The sequence below is a fragment of the Dama dama genome, chromosome 32, assembly GCF_033118175.1.
Source record: "Dama dama isolate Ldn47 chromosome 32, ASM3311817v1, whole genome shotgun sequence".
Lineage (NCBI taxonomy): Eukaryota > Metazoa > Chordata > Mammalia > Artiodactyla > Cervidae > Dama > Dama dama.
This window is the reverse complement of record NC_083712.1, coordinates 47959896-47979545: the sequence shown is the minus strand read 5'-3', so window position 1 is coordinate 47979545 and position 19650 is coordinate 47959896. Positions and strand designations below refer to the sequence as shown.

At 46.3% G+C, this 19650-nt stretch overlaps 1 protein-coding gene across 2 annotated transcripts in view; it reads left to right on the top strand.

Moving 5' to 3' along the window:
• The window catches only part of LOC133050455 (ubiquitin-conjugating enzyme E2 E2), a 352912-nt gene that overhangs the window by 159706 nt on the left and 173556 nt on the right, over positions 1-19650 (top strand). The window contains exon 5 of one of the 2 annotated variants that reach the window (XM_061134625.1): positions 2402-2436. The exons of the other annotated variant lie outside the window; for it this stretch is intronic. Coding sequence (XP_060990608.1) covers positions 2402-2436 — 35 coding nt within the window. The remainder of the gene's footprint in view (positions 1-2401; positions 2437-19650) is intronic. 2 annotated transcript variants of the gene reach the window in all.

The following is a 19650-nucleotide window of genomic DNA, read 5'->3' as shown; positions in this document are numbered from 1 at the left end:
TACTTGTGAAAGCTGAGGCATTTTGCTTTATTTGCTATCTACTGGCACCCTGATTTTTTCTGTAATTCTTAGTACATTGGTTCCTACATAAATGTTTTCAGTCTTATGGGAATCATTTTAATTAAAATGCGTCTTTAAACTGCCATGCCAGAGTCAACTAGCTGAGAACTAAAAACCTCTTATCATAAAAAAGTAGTTGTCAAGCCAGTGGCATGACTTGGTTAGGACTGCGAGGTTTTGAGGACTCTGTGAGCTGTGTAGGTGTCAGTGGGGTCACCGTAAGATGAGCAAGAGCTGAATAATAAGACAGGAAGCCCAAAGGTCACCGGTGCCTAATGCAGATAGGCTCGAGTGGGGTATGTGGCGGTGTCTTGCTAGTTTCAGTGTTAGGCATATAGACACCCTACCATTCCTACAGGTAGAGTCGGCTTCGGCTGAAAGGAAGGGAAGGCACAGGCTGGCAAAGGTGAACAATTTATCAGAAGCATCATGGAGTGTGTGACGTGTCTCAGAAATTATCCTGTCTTGAATCATACCAAATACTGTATATCTGTCCTAACAGTTTATCGAAGCCTGCTAGGTTTTTGGCTGTGGCTGAATGGGTGTCATGGTTGAAATAATCTAATAGTCATCTATCTGTGACAGTAGTGAAAGTGTTGGCTGCTCAGTCGTGTCCGACTCTTTGCGACCCCATGGACTGTAGCCTACCAGGCTTCTCGGTCCATGGAATTCTCCGGGCAAGAACACTGGAGTGGGTGGGTAGCCATTCCCTTCTCCAGGGGACCTTCCTGACCCAGGGAGCCAGCCCAGTATCAGATGATAAAATCAGATAAGAGCAGCATGAGTTTTCAGTGCTCACTTTAAGTAGATCTATGAACAGTCTTAGGAGTAAATATCAATAAAAAGGCAAGTATTGTTATGATTCCCCTTATGAGGCACCTAGAAGAGGCAAATTCGTAGAGAGTCTAATAGCAGTTGCGTGGGACGGGGTCAGGGGCGGAGGCGGAGTCCATGTCTAATGGGCACAGAGTTTCTGTCTGGGATGCTGAAGCGCTCTGGGAATCCATGGCCGTGACGGTGGCACAGCCTCATGAATGTGCTTAGGACACCAGGGGATACACTTAAATGGTTAAATGGTAAATACCATGTTGCATATATTTTACCCTGTGAGCCCTTGTAGCTCAGAGGGTGAAGAATCCGCCTGCAGTGTGGGAGACCTGGGTTTGATCCCTGGGTTGGGAAGATCCCCTGGGGGAGGGCATGGCAACCCACTCCACTGTTCTGGCCTCGAGAATCCCATGGGGTCGCAAAGAGTCCGACATGACTGAGGGATTTTCACTTCACTTCACCTCATATATTTTACCACAATAGCAATGTGAGTAATTACTCTTAATGCAAAATCCAGGGTGGGGGTGAAATAGCATGCCATGGAGACCATTGGCAAGGTGCCCAAACCTACGCCCTCTCACCAGATGAGAGCCGGGCCACAGGAGGGGTGGGCAGTCTTCCAGCAGGGAGGGACCCCGTGTGTAGGGTTGAGCTGAGTGAACAGGAGTTCAGTCCCCAAGTCACAGCAGTGAAATCCCAGGCACAGCCTGAGGGGCAGTCTGGGCTCTCCAAACCTGCCGTCCATGGGTGCCAGCTCTGAAGCTAGGTCATGCAGCTCTTGAGTCCCCCATTCATGAAATGTGTGCACCCTTGGTGGTGGTGGTTTAGTCGCTAAGTCGTGTCCAACTCTTGCAATCCCATGGGCTGTAGCCTGCCAGGCTCCCCTGTCCGTGGGATTCTCCAGGCAAAAATCCTGGAGTGGGTTGCCATTTCCTTCTTCAGGGAACCTTCCCCACCTGGGGATCGAACCCGGGTCTCCTGCATTGCAGGTGGGTTCTTTACCAACTGAGCTATGAGGGAAGCCCTCAGAGCTTACACACAGGTGTGGACCCCTACACATTTGCAATGTTAGTTGACCCATTAAACTATATTTTTCTAAAACTTAAATTTATTTCAAAACCATTTTCTAAGCATCGACTTTTTCTTCTATGAAATTGGTGAAGCCATTTAAATTGTTTTCCTCCTGCTTTTCAGTTTTTCTTTTAGTATTACCAGTTGTCATCAGTTCCAGACACTCTAGAGGGGTCTGTAAAATATTTTTCGTGGGAATAGCTTCCTCACACTCTTTGAATTCATTTTTGGAGAAATTGTTCACGTAAAAATGACTGAGTATTATTTACTTTGTACAGGATAATATTTACTGAGATATGGAGATTATATTCACATGGATATATTTTTCTTTAGTTTGTTGGTTTTTTTTTTTTTTTTTAAGTATATGATTTAGCAGACTCCCAACAAGATTATTTATTTTAATCCTGTCTTTTAAAATACTCTTTCTGGTTTATCTTTGTAGATGCTTTCTACTTTGAACAACCTTGCATTGAAAGGGTATGTAAAACTCAGATTTACTGTTACTGTGGCTTTTCATATGTTATATATTAATAAAAATATCATTATATCTTTGCTTTTGGCATTCATATGTATTTATATCTAAATCACAAATCATTATCACACTTTAATAGATTAATAAGTAATATGCAAGTTTGTATTTGTACATATGAAAAAGTGAAAAGTGTAAAAGTGTTAGTTGCTCGGCCGTGTCTGACTCTTTGCACCACATAGACTGTAGTAGTCATGAAGGAGAGGGGAGCCTGGCACGCGGCAGTCTGTGGGGTCGCAAAGAGTTGGACCTGACTTAGCGACTGAACAAAAACTACGGTAATTATGTTCAGTATATTGTAATAACCTGGAATGGAATATAATCTGAAAAATATCTGAATCACTGTGTTATACACCTGAAAATAATACAATATTATGAATCAACTATAATTCATTAAAAAAAACTTTGGTTATTTGGGTTCCTGGGGTTACTTGTAGGACACTGGTCATTTTATTTCTTTTAATTTTTATTTTTCCCTTTTTTGCCTTTTTATTTTGAAATAATTTCAGGGTTACGGGGAGTTGCAAGAATAGGAAAAATAATTTTTATGTACCCTTTGGTCATATTCCCCAAATGTTGAAGCTTTACCACATTTACTTAATTCTTTCTCTCTTTCTACAAACACACGGACAAGCTTTTGTTTTGTTTTGCTTCGTTTTTTTTTTTGGCTGGTCTGTTTGAAATCTGGTTGTAGATGTGATGCCTTTTTACCTCTAAATAAGTTGACATATATTTCCTAAAAACCAAGGTATACTTTTATATAATCAGAGTATGTTTGTAATCATCAGGGTATTGCACTGATACACGTATTCCTATCTAGTCTGCAAACCTTGTGTAAATGTCATCAGTTGTCCCCATAGGAGGCACCGTGACGCCTCCTGACAGCCAACACAGCTCTGACCCCAAAGACACGGCAGGCACAGCCCTGCGGCCGAGGCTCTGCAAGGTGACTGGTCTGCCTGGTACCCAGGAGCCACTGTTTCAGGAAGGCTGAAGAACCAGCCAGTGTAAGGGGACTAAGATGACAGAAAAGGGAAGTAAGGGCTTGTTACCGCAGACTGTGTCTCAGAGTGGGAGGGGAAGGGTCGTGTGTGTGTGTTCTGTAAACTGGAAATGTCATTATTGGGACAGCGTTATTTTTTAAATACTAGTTTCATAATAGTCGAAAATAGATTTATAATGTACATGTAAACAAAACTTTAGGAATGAGAATTTATCTTGGCTGTATCAACACATTAAGAGCTCACCAGAATTTCTATAGGCTATCTATGAGGTGCTGTGTCCAGGGATGATGGAAAGATTTAGAAACATGACCACTGTCCCAAGGAGACATAAAATCTCAGCTTTTTTTTTTTTCAGCCTATGCCTCTCTTGTACAAACAACCAAAGCACATGCCCTCTTTAATTTAAAATCTCAAAGTAAATTAAACTCAGGTATTCCCTACCCTGTGAGTCTGTTTGCTTCCTGAGTTTGTGTAATGAAGGATGCCTCATTATTTATGAAATATGTTTGGTCCCTAGATTGTGGATAGTGAATAGTAATGAAAGCTTGAATAGTGAAGGAAAACAGCTCCACCTTAAAGAGTTTGTGTTTCTTGAGTTTGGATAGGGTGGCTTTAGTTAGGGAGAATTTAGACTATAAGGGATATGTGTATCACATCTTAAAATAATAAAGCTGTAATAGATGGAATGAAGTGGTGATCTAAGACAATATTATACCCCTCCATCACTGCTGCACCCTCTACCCTTTGAATATAAGGATACTCCACAAGAATATGCATTCCTCTCTAAAAATAATGGTCACAGAAATTTAATAACTAGATTATGGTAATATCTTAATGTTTTGTTTATGCAGACTTAACTGTTGTATGCACATAGGTGAAATGGTTTAGCAAGTAGATTAAAATGTGGGGTATGAAAGGAATTAAAGGACTTGATCCACATAACAATAGTACTACATTTGTAAGATAAGGTCTGTAACTGATTATGCCGAGACCGACGGCAGGGTAGAAAGCCCTTTTTTGAAATAAGCCTTAATAATGCAGACTAGTGAATAATAGATAATATTCTGCTAAAATGTAATCAGTTCGTTCAACAACTCGAGTAGCTAATGTATGCCCGACTCCGTGTGGACTGTATCTGCGTGGAGCCTGGCCATGTGAACACTGGACTCTAGTGGGGTTCTCTGTGCTCAAGAGGCAGTGTTTGTGGTCTGGAGACAGGGCTTGAATGTGCATCTGGCTCTTGCACTTACTAACTTCCCTAGTGGCTCAGAGGGTAAAGCGTCTGCCTACAATGCGGGAAACCCAGGTTCGATCCCTGGGTTGGGAAGATCCCCTGGAGAAGAAAATGGCAGCCCACTCCAGTATTCTTGCCTGGAGAATCCCATGGATGGATAGTCCATGGGGTCGCAAAGAGTCGGACATGACTGAGTGACTTCACTTTCTTGTACTTACTTAGCTGCTTGAACTTGGGCGAACTGTTAAACTCTATGTGCCCCCACTCCTTCATGTGGTTAATAAAGGAGAGAAGGTGGAGAATTCTAAAAGCATCTACCTCGTGGGGTTTTGTGAGGATTAAACAAACAAATGTATGAAGGGCTTGGAAAAATGCCTAGTATAATAAACGTCAGTTATTTTTATTTTTTTAATGTGAAGACAGATAGTTAGAAACAAGTGCGCGTTAAAGGAACATTGGCCTGGTCTGGAGGGTCAGAAAAGGCTTTCTTGGGGATGTCCCTTGCGGCCTGAGAAGTGCTGGCTGACTGCATAGGGAAAGAATCCCAGGCTGAGAACAGCAGGCGTGGCGGCCTGGAAGAATCCAGGACAGAGTAAGGCGGGGACCCAGCCAGGCTGCATCTCCTATGGCCTCGGAGAGCCTTCAGAAGGGTGGTTGTAAGGGAGGAAGATTCTCATCTTAAAAGGATCGTTGTGCACGCATTCTGAAAAATGTTTGGAGCACACTCTTGACAAGCAGTAAGATGGTAGCTGGGAGTAAGGTGGGAGGTGGATAGAAACGGGCACATCAAAATATATGTGGGTCGTCAAATAAAATGACTGCATGTTTTACTGGATGTGAGGGTGAGGGAGAAGAAACGCCGGTGCAGACTCCCAGGATAGCAGATAGAAGGGAAATACGTGCAGGTGAGTTCAGAGAGCAGAGGGATGTTCTGTTGTAAAAAGGGTTTGCTGATAATCTTGAGGAAGTGGGAAGCAGTGATTCTCACGGTGTGGTCCCTGGGCCAGCGGCATCACCTGGGCACTTGTTAGAAATGTGAAATATCAGGCCCTACCCTGGACTGACTGTCAGAAACGCTGGGTGTGAGACCCTCCAGGCTGTGTTTTAACAAGCCCTCAGATGGTTCACATGGCTCTGATGCCTGGGGAAAATGGAGAACACCATTCTCAGAGGCACAGTGGAGTGGTTTAGGAAGAGGGACAAGTGCATGTCAGAGCCAAGGACTTGACTGCTTTTGTGGAGTGAGAGTACTTTGGGGGCAGGGAGTCAGCTAACTATAGCCAGTACAACAGGTCTAGTCCACTGCCTGTTCTGGAAGAGTCCACCACCTAAGAATGGCTTTATTGGTTTCTGTGGTTGAAATGGGCTTCCCATTTCCCATTTCCCAATGCCTGAGACCCGGGTTTAATCCCTGGGTCGGGAAGATCCCCTGGAGAAGGAGATGGCAACCCGCTCCAGTATTCTTGCCTGGGGAATCCCACGGATGGAGGAGCCTCGTGGGCCACAGTCCGTGGGAATAAACGTAGGAAGCAGGGTTCCTTGGCACCATCTGCTGTTGGCCAAAGTAGTGGCTGTGTTGGGGAACGTCTGATCTCGTGGTCTCGGTCTTTCTGCTCTGTCCAGCTTTGGGGACTGGATGGCGCATCACCAAGAACCTAAGAATGCAGGTCTTAGGAGAGATATGATCGTGACAGCGTCAGATTTGGAAAGTTCAGGAGACTTTTCCCTTTACACTCATGCTGAACTCGGTATAAAATGTCTATTTAAAGGGATGTGTGCTAAGTGAACATTTTCAGCCCATCTCTATATTGCATTTCCCTAATTTTATTTTTTTATTTCTTTACCAGTAGAATAAATCTTCTGAAAATTATTAGAAATGCCATCATTTCTGCCAGGAGAATGCAAGAAATTCTGAAGGAAAAATAACACCTTAACGATGATGATGCATCTTATTTCTGGATTTAAACCTTGAAATCAGGTCTCAGAAACACAAACTTCATAGTAAATACTTTGTTGTTAGTGTAATTATGAGAAAACTAGTAGAACATACACTTTTTCTTCTTACAAGTTACAGCTACATGTGATGCACTCAGAAATAAAATACAAACTAAAAATTTAGCAATGTAAAAGCCAATTCAAATTATTTACAAAATTATGTGCACAATTTATGGGCTTCCCAAGTAGTTCAGTGGTAAAGAATCTGCCTGCAATGCAGGAGACCCGGGTTCGATCCCTGGGTCAGGAAGATTCCGTGGAGGCGGAAATGGCAACCCACTCCAGTGTTCTTGCCTGGAGAATCCCATGGAGGAGCCTGGTGAGCTACAGTCCACGGGGTCCCAGAGAGTCAGACACGACTGAGTGACTGACCACGCATGTGCACAGTTGAGTTTTCTTCTCCTCCCAAGCAGGACCTTTACATTATTATTCGCAGCACACTGTTTCCATCATGGGCTTCCCTGGTGGCCCAGCTGGTAAAGAATTCACCTGCAATGCAAGAAACCCAGGTTCCATCCCTGGGTCGGGAAGATCCCCTGGAGGAGGGCGTGGCAGCCCACTCCAGTATTCTTGCCTGGAGAATTCCATGGACGGAGGAGCCTGGCGGGCTATAGTCCATGGGGTCACACAGAGTCAGACACGACTCAGTGACTAAACCACGACCATTTCCATTATGAAATACATTTATTTCTGTTAACATTTGCTAGTGTGAAAATGGAAAAAAAATTCCTGTATAGACCATTTGTGGGCTCCTTCTCGCTTTGCTGAAGTCCTTGCGTCCTCCTTTGGTGCCTGAGTTGAGAGTTACACTCCTTCCTCTCTTGCACAGCAGGTTGCTTTGATTACTCCCTTCTCTTGAACATTCTGATATTTCAGAGCATGAAAACGGCAACACATTCCTGCCTGAACTATTATCATTCCATTGATCAAACAAAATGCTGCTGATGAGATTTTATGAAGCCCTGTTAATGTAGTTTTGCAGAGATTCTGAGCTTTTATCTTGCAAAATAGATTTACCAGAATACCAAAGTCAGGAAACCCTATTTCTGTTATAAAGACATGTAAACGTTCCTACAGATTAGAATTCTTGGCTAATCTCTTCACCTAATAAACCACATGTAGTCATAAAAGAAACAGACAGAAAGCAATGAAGTGAGCTGTTGTCTGTGTGAGTGTGTGTGTGTGTGTGTGTGTGTGTGTGTACTTCTGCAACCCTTCTTTCAGGATCCCCTGCCTTTCAGTATCGCAGTCAGGTACAAAAATTCACAACTCACATAGAAAACCAAGTCCCTGTCAAATTGTATCAAGTTGGCCAAGAAGCTCATTCAGGTTTTCGTAAATGTCTTGGGAAAACCCAGGCGAACTTTTTGGCCAATCCAATGTTGACCTTTAAACCCTCAGATTCCTTTTTTTTCACCCTGAGATTCCCTTCCTTCCCTCTCTCCCTCCCTCCCATTCTCCCTCCTTCTCTCCTGCTTCTGCTGGTACTTGGGACTTGTTCTGGGTACAAGAGATGCAGCTATGAACAGCCACTGAAGAGACATGTCCTTCAGCCTGTGGTCTAGTGTGGCAGGACAGGTGGTCCTCAAAGGACAGCTGAGGGAGAGGGGCATGCGCTCCGCGGACAAGTAAAACCGGGGCTTCTGCTGGAGACGGACTGTGTGCCCAGAGTGCGTGGTTAGGGGGGCCTCTTGGGAGGTGGTGGTGAAGCTGTGGCCCGGTGGTCTTAGAAGGAATGTCATGTTAGTGTCTTTTGGGGAGGACGTTCTGTTTAGAGAGGCTCCTGCAGAACCTAAGGCAGGAGTCAGGTCACTGAAAGAAGGCCGGGTGGCTGAAAAGTGTGGTGAAAAGATGGTGCAAGGTGAGCTCGGGGTGGTGAGCAGATGCTGTGTAGGCTGGGGAGGGAGTATGGATGAAGTCCTCAAAGCAAGAAGAATGAGGCAACCTCTGCAGAGCGAGTCATTTTACTCTGTGCCAAGGACTCCGCTTGGCTTATTTGCATGTATTATCCAATTTAATTCTTGAAATTCTATGAGATAAATACTGTTACCCTCATTTTTCAGATGAGAATACAGAGACTCAGAGTTCATTAAGATCACGTGTCTATGAAGTGGAAAAAAGCAGTTCTTTGCACCTGGTCCCGTGGGTTGCAAAGCCTGTGCTCTCAGCTGCCTGCTGTGGGGAGTCTGTGCTGTTCTCAGCTTTCCCCTCTTGTCCCCTTTATCCCTCAGAAAGCCTCTCCTTCAGCCCTGCCGGTGCTGGGACTGGCCAAGCCCTTGACACTCCCCTGAAACCGGCTCCCCGCCTTCCGGTGTTTTATGTCTCCCGCCGTCACTCTCGGCCCCTTCCTCGGTAACGTACCCTGTCTGTACAGAGCATAAACTTAGAGTAAGATCAGGGCGTTCTGCAACAGCTTCCAAGCTATGTCAGCCCCAGAACAGCGGTCCTGCTTGGTGACCACCAGTGCTTCCGAATGAAGTGCACGGGCGATGGGCTGAGAAACCCATTCTAGCCAGAACGCTTTTCAGATTTTTCTAGCATCCCTCAGTGCTGGTGTACTCCTTAAACATGAGTAGTAGTTAAGGATCAGAATTGAGAACGTTTAGAAAATGCCTCCAGAACTTTAATCCGGGAGCTGATATTTTGTATTTCAAGAGTACAATTAGGGACGTCCCTGGCGCCCCGTGGATAGGAATCCGCCGGCCCGTGCAGGGGACCCAGCTTCAGTCCCTGACCCGGAGATACCGCACGTGCTGCGGAGCTGCTAAATCTGCGCCGCAACCGCTGAGCCTGCGCTCTGGAGCCCTTGAGCCGCCAGACCGGACCCACCGCTGCAGCTGCTGAAGCCCACGTGCCCACAGCCGCGCTCCATCCCACGGGAAGCCGCTGCGGCCCACAAGCCGCAACAGGGGGGAGCCCCGCAGCGCGCAACAGACGGGAGCCCCCGCCCCCGCACCCCGCAACGGAGAGGAGCCCCCGCACCCCGCAACAGACGGGAGCCCCCGCAACGGAGAGGAGCCCCCGCACCCCGCAGCAGACGGGAGCCCCCGCAACGGAGAGGAGCCCCCGCACCCCGCACCGGAGAGGAGCCCGAGCAGCGCTGAAGACACAGTGCAGCTGAAAATGAATGAATGAATGAATCAAAAATACGTTAGCTATTTTAGCCACAACGTTGTGAAGGTTTCCAACCATATTATACAAATATACGTGTGTGTATGGCTTCCTTTCATTAGATACAAAATAGAAAAAACAACTTCATCTGACTTGTGTTTAGATATATAGCTGCAGTGTCATTAGAATTACAGTGTATGAAATAAAGTTCCTGTTCCAGTCATGTGCTTTTAAATGGGTATCTATTAGCAGTAACCCAAAGGCACATTTTGATTTCAGTAATTTTCCAAGATACCTCCCTCCAGATCCAGCGCTAGTCGCCTGGCAGCTGTGACTCCGCTGAAGGCCCAGAGGGGGCCTACAGCCTGTTTGCACCCCAGTCCCCTCCGTGGCTGTGGTTGAGCCTGGCCCCCCTCGCTCAGCCTCCGGCTGGACAGGCTGCAGGCTGCCTGGGGACGGGCGTGGGGGCCACGGGTGCACGTCAGAGGCTGCTTTTAGAAAGGGAGGGGCAGTGGCCGGCTGGTGGGCAGGGAGGGGTTAGCTTAGAATTAATAAACAAAAATTCTTTTCATAAAATGAGGCAAAGATTACAAAGCAAAACTTAATGAAACTAAAATGAATTTAATCTCTTAAATCAATGTGATTATTTTTGTACAGTTATCACTTGCCCTTTGCAGTACTTGATGTGAGCATTCAGGGAAATACCCGTAGGCAGGATTTCATGGTCGTTGCAGCAACGGTCAGAAGCAGATAAAGACGGTACCTCTTAAACGTTTTCAGTTTCACTTTCCTGGGATCTAATAAAATGAGTCTTGTGCCGTTCACTGCCAGGGCCTGATTTTAAAATGCAGCCTTGTGGTTTGTTCCGTTGTTTGTCAGTTGTGGACGTCAAGTGACACAACGCTGCATGGAAAAGTTTGTGGTTGGCTCTGCGCACGGGTTATTGGAGTAATGCTGCAGCCAGGCAGCAGGGCTCTGTCATTAAAGGAGGCATGTTAAATCCTCCCAGAGACTCCATGTGGTGAGTGCCCTGATAGAGGAGCAGTGGCTTTAAAAATAGTCAGAGAACAAGCAAAAGCGCTCTGCTTATAGCAAGAGGAGACTCCACCCTGTCAATGACCAGAAAGTGGGCCGTCAGCCTGTCTCTCATGATCGTCTGTGGATCTTTCTTTAGCCTCTCTCCCCGCCCTCTCGTTTTCTCTGTGGTTCTCTGCAGGGTCTGGAAGCAAAGTGCTGCTGACCGTATCTGAGAAACAACCTCTGCCTGTAATCTCTGCATTCCCCTTCTGTGACGCTACTCTCTAAGAGAATGATGTTGGATTACACACACCGAGGCATAATACACTTGTTTCTTTATAAACTCAGTAATGATGAGATTCTGCATGTTGGAATAACATATGATGAATATCTATATTGGTGTCGATCGAACATTGGCTTTTCATGTGACTGCAGTAAGATTTGAACTGTGTAAACCTATTAAACTATTCTTCCCACCCCTCCCTCTCCACTTAACTCTGCATTCATCAAAAGTAAATGCCCAGATCAGTAGAGTGTTTCTGTAACAGGTGAGAATTACCTTAGACCTACTCCCCATTGGATTCCCAGGTGGCACTAGTGGTAAAGAACCTGCCTGCCAAATGCAGGTGATGAAGAGACGAGGCTTTGATCCCTGGGTCGGGAAGATCCCCTGGAGAAGGGAATGGCAACCCACCCCAGTATTCTTGCCTGGAGAATCCCATGGACAGAGGAGCCTGGTAGCCTACAGTCTGTGGGGTCGGAAAGAGTCAGACACGACTGAGCACGCACGCTTACTCCCCATAACCCACAGGCTCATCGTCATCATCACATAAACCAATTGTTCCTACATTAAACTCTGAGTCTGTTTTTCTTGTTATTTGATGAATAGATCACTTGAATGACTGTTAGAAATATAGCATTTGAAATTGAACAGGTCATGAGTGAAAACTAGCTACCATTTTTCTCCTTTTTTTTAAAATTCTGTTTTATCGGTGTGTTCGTAGCAGTCACAGGTACCTTGTTTTGCAAAGATTTTTTTGAGGTCAGCATTCTTGGCAGTTTAAGAAGCAGATTTTAATGCTCTGTGCTAAGATAACAGCCAGCTTTAGTACTCAGTTCAGTTCCGTCACTCAGTCGTGTCCGACTCTTTGCGGCCCCAAGGACGGCAGCATTAGCATTCCAGTATTTGTCAAAGCTGTTAAGTCTGTGGTCAGGACTCCTTTGGCAATGGGCAGAGGCACTTTGCCTGTAAATTCCCATCAGTTTTCTGTGCTGTCTAATCATATTAAATTGTGGATATTTTGAGTGCAAGAGAATCTGAGATACAAGTAGTTTACCATAGTCTGTTGCCCATTCTTCTACTTAGTTCAGCAACTTTGTTAGTATTAGGAAATCTGACTTGTATACTTTGACTCAGGTATTTAGGTATTTCTCTGATGTGAAATAAAGTGTGGACAAAATTGATGCTGCTTATAACCCGGGTATTTTTGAGAAATATAGCAATGGATTTCTCTGTAATATCCTTGGGTTTATTTTCCCTGAAAAATCTTATAGATGATAAGTCACATGGTGTAGGATAACATGCGAGACAGATTGCAGTTTGAATTCCAAATCTTCTTGCTTCGTAGACTTCGTCAGGTCTGCTAACTCTGTGAGCGTTTGCATGAGTTTTCCAAAGCATGAGTGATATACCTACCTCGTTGAGCTGTGAGAACAGAATAGGGTTATGTGAAACGTCCAACACAGTGGCTGGTGCCTTTCTTCAAGTTCTGAAGTTCCAGCGCTTGTAAGTGGCGCATATCAGTCAAAAGTCAGGTCCTCTGACAGACAGAAATGGGTTTTCAGTCACAGCATGTGCTACCAGTTGGTAGAAAGTCTGGGTCCTGGCAGATGGTCATGCAGAGCTATAACATTTTCGGCTAGTTTTTCCCTGTAAAATTCTGTTAAGGACTTTTCTCAAGAATTCTAAACGTCAGTAAGAATTGGGTGAAAAGAAAGGAGAGGCGCTGGGAGATGTCCAGGCCCTTGACTGGGGGGTGTTGAGAACGGGCCGTCCGGTGAGACACAGAACAGATGATGAAGACGAGGGAGGTCTGAGAGAGACAGCCGAGCAGATGCATCGGCTCATCCACGTTTAATTTGGTTTTAGCTTTGCTTAGAACCTGTGTAGTTTCCAAAATGACTCATTTTGTTGTTGTTTAGTTGCTAAGTCGTGTCTGACTCTTTTGCGACCCCATGGACTGTAGCCCACCAGGCTCCTCTGCCCATGGGATTCTCCAGGCGAGAATACTGGAGTGGGCTGCCATGCCCTCCTCCAGGGGATCTTCCCGACCTGGGGATCGAACCCCCGTCTCCTACATTGGCAGGCAGATTCTTCACTGCTGAGCCATAAGAAAGAATGAATTAATACAATTTGCAGCAACATGAATGGACCTGGGGATTATCATACTAAGTGAAGTAAGTCAGACAGAGAAAGACAGTATCATATGGTATTGCTTATATGTGGAATCTTAAAAAAAAATGACACAAATGAACTTATTTACAAAACAGACTCACCGACTTGGAGAATGAACTTATTGTTACCAGGGGAAAAGGGTGGGGAGGGTGGGATAAACAGATACACACTTCTCTATTTAAAATAGATAACCAATGAGGACCTACTGTATAGCACAAGGATTCTGCTCAATGTTCTGTAATAACCTAAATGTAAAAAGACTGAAAAAGAACAGATATATGTAGACATACAATTGGTTCTCTTTGCTGTGCACATAAAAATGAACAGCGTTGTTATCAACTATAGTCCAGTATAAACTAGAAGATCTGGTGGTTATTTTCCAGTTTCCTCCTCCTGTCTTCCTTTGGCTACCTCCCTTTCCTGATCTCCATCCGTGTTTCTTCCTTCTTTGTCGCAGTGAGGCGGCGTCCTGGGAAGGACAGGTTCACATCCTGGCTCAGTCACTCACCACTTGTCTGATCTCAGACTGATCTTGTTCATTCTCTGAGCACGTGTCCATTTCCGTATCTTAAACTGGAGAGAATAATGCCTAATTTATGAGGTTATTGGAAAAAATGAGGAAACAGGTTTCAGGAACTCGTTTAGGAAGTAGGAGTTTTTAATATTATTATTAGGCATCCGGTTGAAACTACAGAGTAACAAGGCATAATAAAGCACAAATAAATAAATGTGATGATTTATGGGCTGCTCAGAGTGTCCCAGGTGGCACTCGTGGTAAAGAAACCGCCTGCCAAGGCAGGAGATACAACAGACGAGGGTTCGATCCCTGAGTCGGGAAGATCCCCTGGAGGAGGAAATGGCAGCCCACTCCAGTGTTCTTGCCTGGAGAATCCCATGGACAGCGGAGCCTGGCGGGCTACAGTCCATGGGGTCGCAAAGAGCAGGACATGACTGAAGCAGCTTAGCACGCACGCGTGGGTTACTAAATAAAGGTTTTGGTTAAAGAGGGGGTCGAAACTAACCATTAGAATGAGTTTTCTAAAAATTACCTGTGGAGTTATCCACTAACCCTGTCTTCCGACCCCGTGATAATTGAGTTTACTGTAAGAAAGATGGAATAAGGAAGCCATTCTCCTGCCAACTTAGAGAAACTGGGCGTGCCCAGAGGCAGGCTTGTCCAGCCTTATTGGAGGCAATACTTTAAAACCCAGCCAGCAGTGCTTGAGACTTCCCTGGTGATGAATTGCCTGCCAAACTCTGCCACCAAGCATTCCATTTAATTCACTTATCTCTCTTGGCATAGCTTCCTTACAAAGCTGGTGCCCTCACAGGGGGAGAAAGGTCAGCAGGAAAGCCCATTCTAAATCTTAAAGCAACGGCTACCCATGATATTTTGAATTCACGGGCTATTTTCTCCCCAGACTCCTCAGTCGTTTTGGAGACGTAGTGTTCTTCACTTTCACAAGCTAAAGATACTCTCCACAGGATGTCATCAAGATGGCATAGTCTGTCTTTTTCTTGGGAGAGCCCGGGCTGTCAGAATGGCCCCCAAAAGAGGGCTGGCCACTGAGCACGTGGCCCGGCTCCCCCACATCCTCCTCCCGCCTCCGGGAGTCTGTGTCTGGAACCAGCCCGGCCGGCGTCCGGGGAGAGGTTAAAGCCCCGGTGAGACCTGAGACAGGCTGGCCCCACGCTGACAGCCCAGTTCCCCGCGTGTCTTCTCTGCATCTCTGACCACAGCTTGGGTCTCGGTGTCCAAGGATGTCAAGTTATGTCCTAACGTCTTGATGTCTTGATTAGCTGGAGAGATCTCTTTTGAAAAATTTTAAACTTGAAATGGTGAAGATGTTCAAACACACACAAAAGTGGGGACTCAGACCCCAGGCACCTAAGTGACTCCCGCTGCCATCAGTAACAGCTGGACTATTTTGTCTGTCTCTCCCAGACTTCTCCCACATTTTGTGGTTGAGGGGTCTTTTTGTGTGTGGAGTGTTTTTGAAGAAAATGCCAGTCCTCGTATGATTAGACTCTTGAGTTTTCATTTTCCCACAGAAAACCTGAAGCTTTCAACTCTTTGACCTATGCCTCCCTCCACCTCCCCTCCCCACCTTGGAAAGAATGGCCAGTAGTACAGAAAGGCAAAAAAATGGTTTCCCAGAGATTTCTGATTTTATAATTTTTTTGTTTTTCATGGTGGGGGGAATCGAGTGATATATTTCGAAGCAGGCTCCGCCTGGGGGACTTGAGCCTGGGCAGAAGGTGTGCAGGTAAGGTCGCCCCCTGATTCCGTGGCCCGGCGCGGGTGGAAGTGCTCTGTAGCCCGGGCTTGACAGAGTATCTGCTAAATACACTAGCACAGCGTGATGGTGTCTCCGTAAGGCAACGCTGAGATAATCCTGCTTACCGTTCTGTATTTAGTGGGACAGAGCCGTTAGGAAAAGACTTACAAAGAAATGCTTTCCTGGCATTTTTTGGAAAAGGGTTATTTAAAGCCAAGTAGGTAATGTGTTTGTGGCCCCAAGATCAAGTTGTCAGTCTCCTCCGGTGCCTGTATGGAGATTCCGCTTTTCTCTTTTTGTGTTCATGTAGTGTTTTCGAAGGAAGGCCAGCTAGTATTGATTTGGGCGGGATGTGGCGTCGGAGCCGCCCTGCGGTGGCCGCAGAGGCGCGGGCGAGGCCGCCTCCCGGGGGCCGTGTCCTCAGGGAGCGACGCGCAGAACCTGGATCGGACATGCACTCCCCGCGTTGAACCCCGGAACTAGAAATCGGGAGGCGTGTTTTGATGACCGTGAAGGCTGCCCCCCGAGCAGGCCCCGCCGGGGCTCCAGGCCGCGGGTCACGGAGACGCGCGGAGTTTTGCCGGCGCTGCAGCTCCGCGCTTTCCCTCCGAGGGCGCGCTTGCTGCGTGGAGCCCGCGTGTCGGCTCCGTGGCTTCGCTCTACCCGGATGGAGAATCAGGCCTGAGCGCAGGGCTGTGTTGGATCGTGCCGACTCCCCGCAGGGCTGCACACGGGCGCTCTCAGGAGTCAGCGCGGTTTCCCGTGACCGGAGCGGGCGCTGCGCTGCGGCAGCGCGGCGTCTCCTCCGCGGGCAGCGCTCAGGGCCGAGGGGCCCCGGCCCCGGGGCGGAGCGGCGGGCAGCGCGCCGGCCTGAGCGTGGGCCTCACCAGGCCTGCTGGCGCCTCCTGGTTAGGCGGCGTGGTTCTGACGGGTTTGTCTGCTGGGCGGCTGTTCCCGGCGCCGGCTGTGCTTTCTCAAGGGTGACGGAAGGTGTGTACCCCTGCTGTGTGGGCCACGGGCCTGAGGAAGAGTGCAGGCCGACGAGTGTGCAGGGACCAGGGCACCGCGTGCCCGCTGCACCTGTGAACACTCAGGCAGCATCACTGATGCGGGGAAAGCGCAGCCGAAAGTTACAGGGGTTGGCCGCTGGAAACTCGTGTGCTCACGGAAGGAGACGGTACTGGGCGGTGATGAGTGCTCAGTCACTTCAGTCGTGTCGGACTCTCTGCAACCCCGTTGACTGTAGCCCGCCAGGCTCCTCTGTCCTTGGAGATTCTCCAGGCAAGAATACTGGAGTGGGTTGCCATTCCCTTCTCCAGGGGATCTTCCTGATTCAGGGATCGAACCCAGGTCTCCTGCATTGCAGGCTGAATCTTGAGCTTGACTATATCTGCAAAGGTGCTGTTTTAAAATAGATCACATCTAGGAGTTCCCAGGGTTACAACTTGAACATAAGCTTTTTCAAGGAGGCAAGTTAACCCCAATCCGTGATCCAGGGTTACACAGATGTGTTCGTTTTCAGTGTTAGATTCAGAGTTGTGGTTTTATTTCCTCTTGGTTCTATTATAAAATTTTTAATTGCAGAATTAAAAAGTAGATGCCGGTTTTCTGAACATAGTGGGAACTCGTGTTAAGTGAGAGATGATTTAAGTTTGTAGAGAATGTTTGCTTACATTTTTTTGTTTGTTTTTATTTTCTCTCTATAGCCTTTAAATAACAGTTTTAACCTTTACGGTATGATTTCTTGATTTTTCCTTTTATTTTCAGTTGCTCATGTACTCAACACAGATTTCAGAAAGACATGTCAAGAGAGTAAATACAGGGTGGGAGTTAACTAGCTGTCACCTCTGTTGTTTAGCACACACATAAAAATGAGGCGTGCGTGTTCTGAATGTTTTAATAAAACTAGTTGATTATAGGGATTAGAGTTGAAGAATATTCTGACTGAGGAAATGTGTAGTACTCTCTCTGTTTTTCTTTTTTACTAATTTTACCTTTACAGTAGTCCTGTGAAGTAAGTTAGAATATGTGTTGTATACACTTAAAAGATGGGGAAACGGAAGTATACAGAGTTAATGTGAATCCTGGTGTGTACCCAGCGAAGGTCTGTGTCCCATTGTCTCAGGGCATTTAGGTCTAGCGTGAAGTGTAGACTAGCAACACGCAATCATGTTTAGTGTTAGCGTGCCTGCTAGAGGTGCTGAGCTGTGACAAAAAGAAGTGAAAATTCTTAAGGAAAAACAGAGGGTACACAGACCATTCCTTCCTTCCCTTTCCCCTTTTTTTTCCATCTCCCCCTCTTACCGCCCCTGGAACTCGCATCCAGTTTCTCAGTTTTAATAAGTTTGGTGAACAAATTAAAGAGAATGCTTGCGGCAGAGTAATGTGTTAAGTGTGGATACATCACAGACCAGAAACTCAGGAGCAGGCACACTGTTCCAGCTCGGGGAAACCCAGGAGTCAGGCAGCAGTGTCTCCTGCACGTGAGGCCCCGGACGAAGGCGTCTCAGCCTCTGCCCCACACACGGCGCGTGCGGTCAGCGCGGTCCACACCCCCTGAGGGGCGTCACCTGTGGCTGGGAAGACGGGGCCCAGCGGGCTCTGCTCCAGATGCACTGGGTCTGCTGGTCTCTGGCCCAGCGCTCCTGGGGGAGGTGAGCCTCTGGTCTTCTGGTTCTCGAGGAGGAAGGTGAAGCTCTCTTGTTTTCTCCCTTGGAGATTCAAGGTGATCCCGGGCCTCACCAGCATGTCTATTGGTTATTGAGGGCATCCTAGGAAGAGTTGGGGGCTTCCCTGGTAGCTCAGCTCATAAAAAATCCGCCTGCAATGCAGGAGACCCCGGTTCGATTCCTGGGTCAGGAAGATCCGCTGGAGAAGGGATAGGCTACCCACTCCACTGAAGAAACTGAGTATTCTTCAGTTTCCCTATGGCTCAGCTGGTAAAGAATCCGCCCACAGTGCGGAAGACCTGGGTTTGATCCCTGGGTTGGGAAGATCCCCTGGAGAAGGGAAAGGCTACCCACTCCAGTATTCTGGCCTGGAGAATTCCATGGACTGTATAGTCCATGGGGTCTCAAAAGAGTCAGACACGACTGAGCGACTTTCACTTGACTTTTGCTAGGAAGAGTTGGGAGGAAAAAAAGATTGAAGTCAAATTTATATTTGTGAAATTAAATTAAAAATTTTCAATATTACAACTTAGAAGTATGCCAGTAGTTTCTTCTCCAGTAATGTCTCACAAGCATGGTAGGAATGTCCTAGCTGTCTCCTTCACAGCAGTTTTCTTTCAGGTAGGTTGCTCAAGTCCTCTGTACTTCACTTCCTTCCACCAGAAGACTCAGGCTGAGCATGAGGATTGGGCACTCAGTTCATGCCCGCTGCCTTCCAAGGAGTCAGTGAGTGCTAGTTGTTGTGATAATTATATGCAGAGTTTTAGTATTCATTAGTTTATGAAAAGCTTTAATGCATCTTTGTTAACCATGCGTTATTAAAATTAATAATTCTAATGAGAACAAAGTGAAATCACAGTTGTTTGTCTCTGTGTGTGTGAATAATTAAAACTGTGCAAGCAGTATGTTCTCATGACACTGTGGACCCCATACGTAGCTAACTTACGTTCACGGAAGTGGCAGACCCTCCAGAGACAATGATTATAATCACATGTTTAATTAAGTGGGATAACTTTTAATGTATATAAATGCTCCTAATGTATATAACCATTTCTAATGTAGATAAATGGCCTTTGTTAATAAAATGCATTGCAGTTGTTTATAATTTGCATTCTCACTATCATAAAATTTATTTTCGGTGTTTTTAAAGAAAAGATTGTTGTTGTTATTAAAAATCCTTTACCTTTTAAAGGAGCTTATTTGTACACTAGCTCATTTTGGAAGGATATAGTTTTATTCAGTAATAATGGCAGCAGCAAGACTAAAGTGGTTTTAGAGCACTTTCAAAGGTAGAATGCTTTTAGCTGACATTTCTTACTGGACAGTTTTGACAAGCTTAAAGTATCTAACCACTCTGTGCCAGGTTAGAGCTAGATGATTAGCAGAATTCCTGCTGGG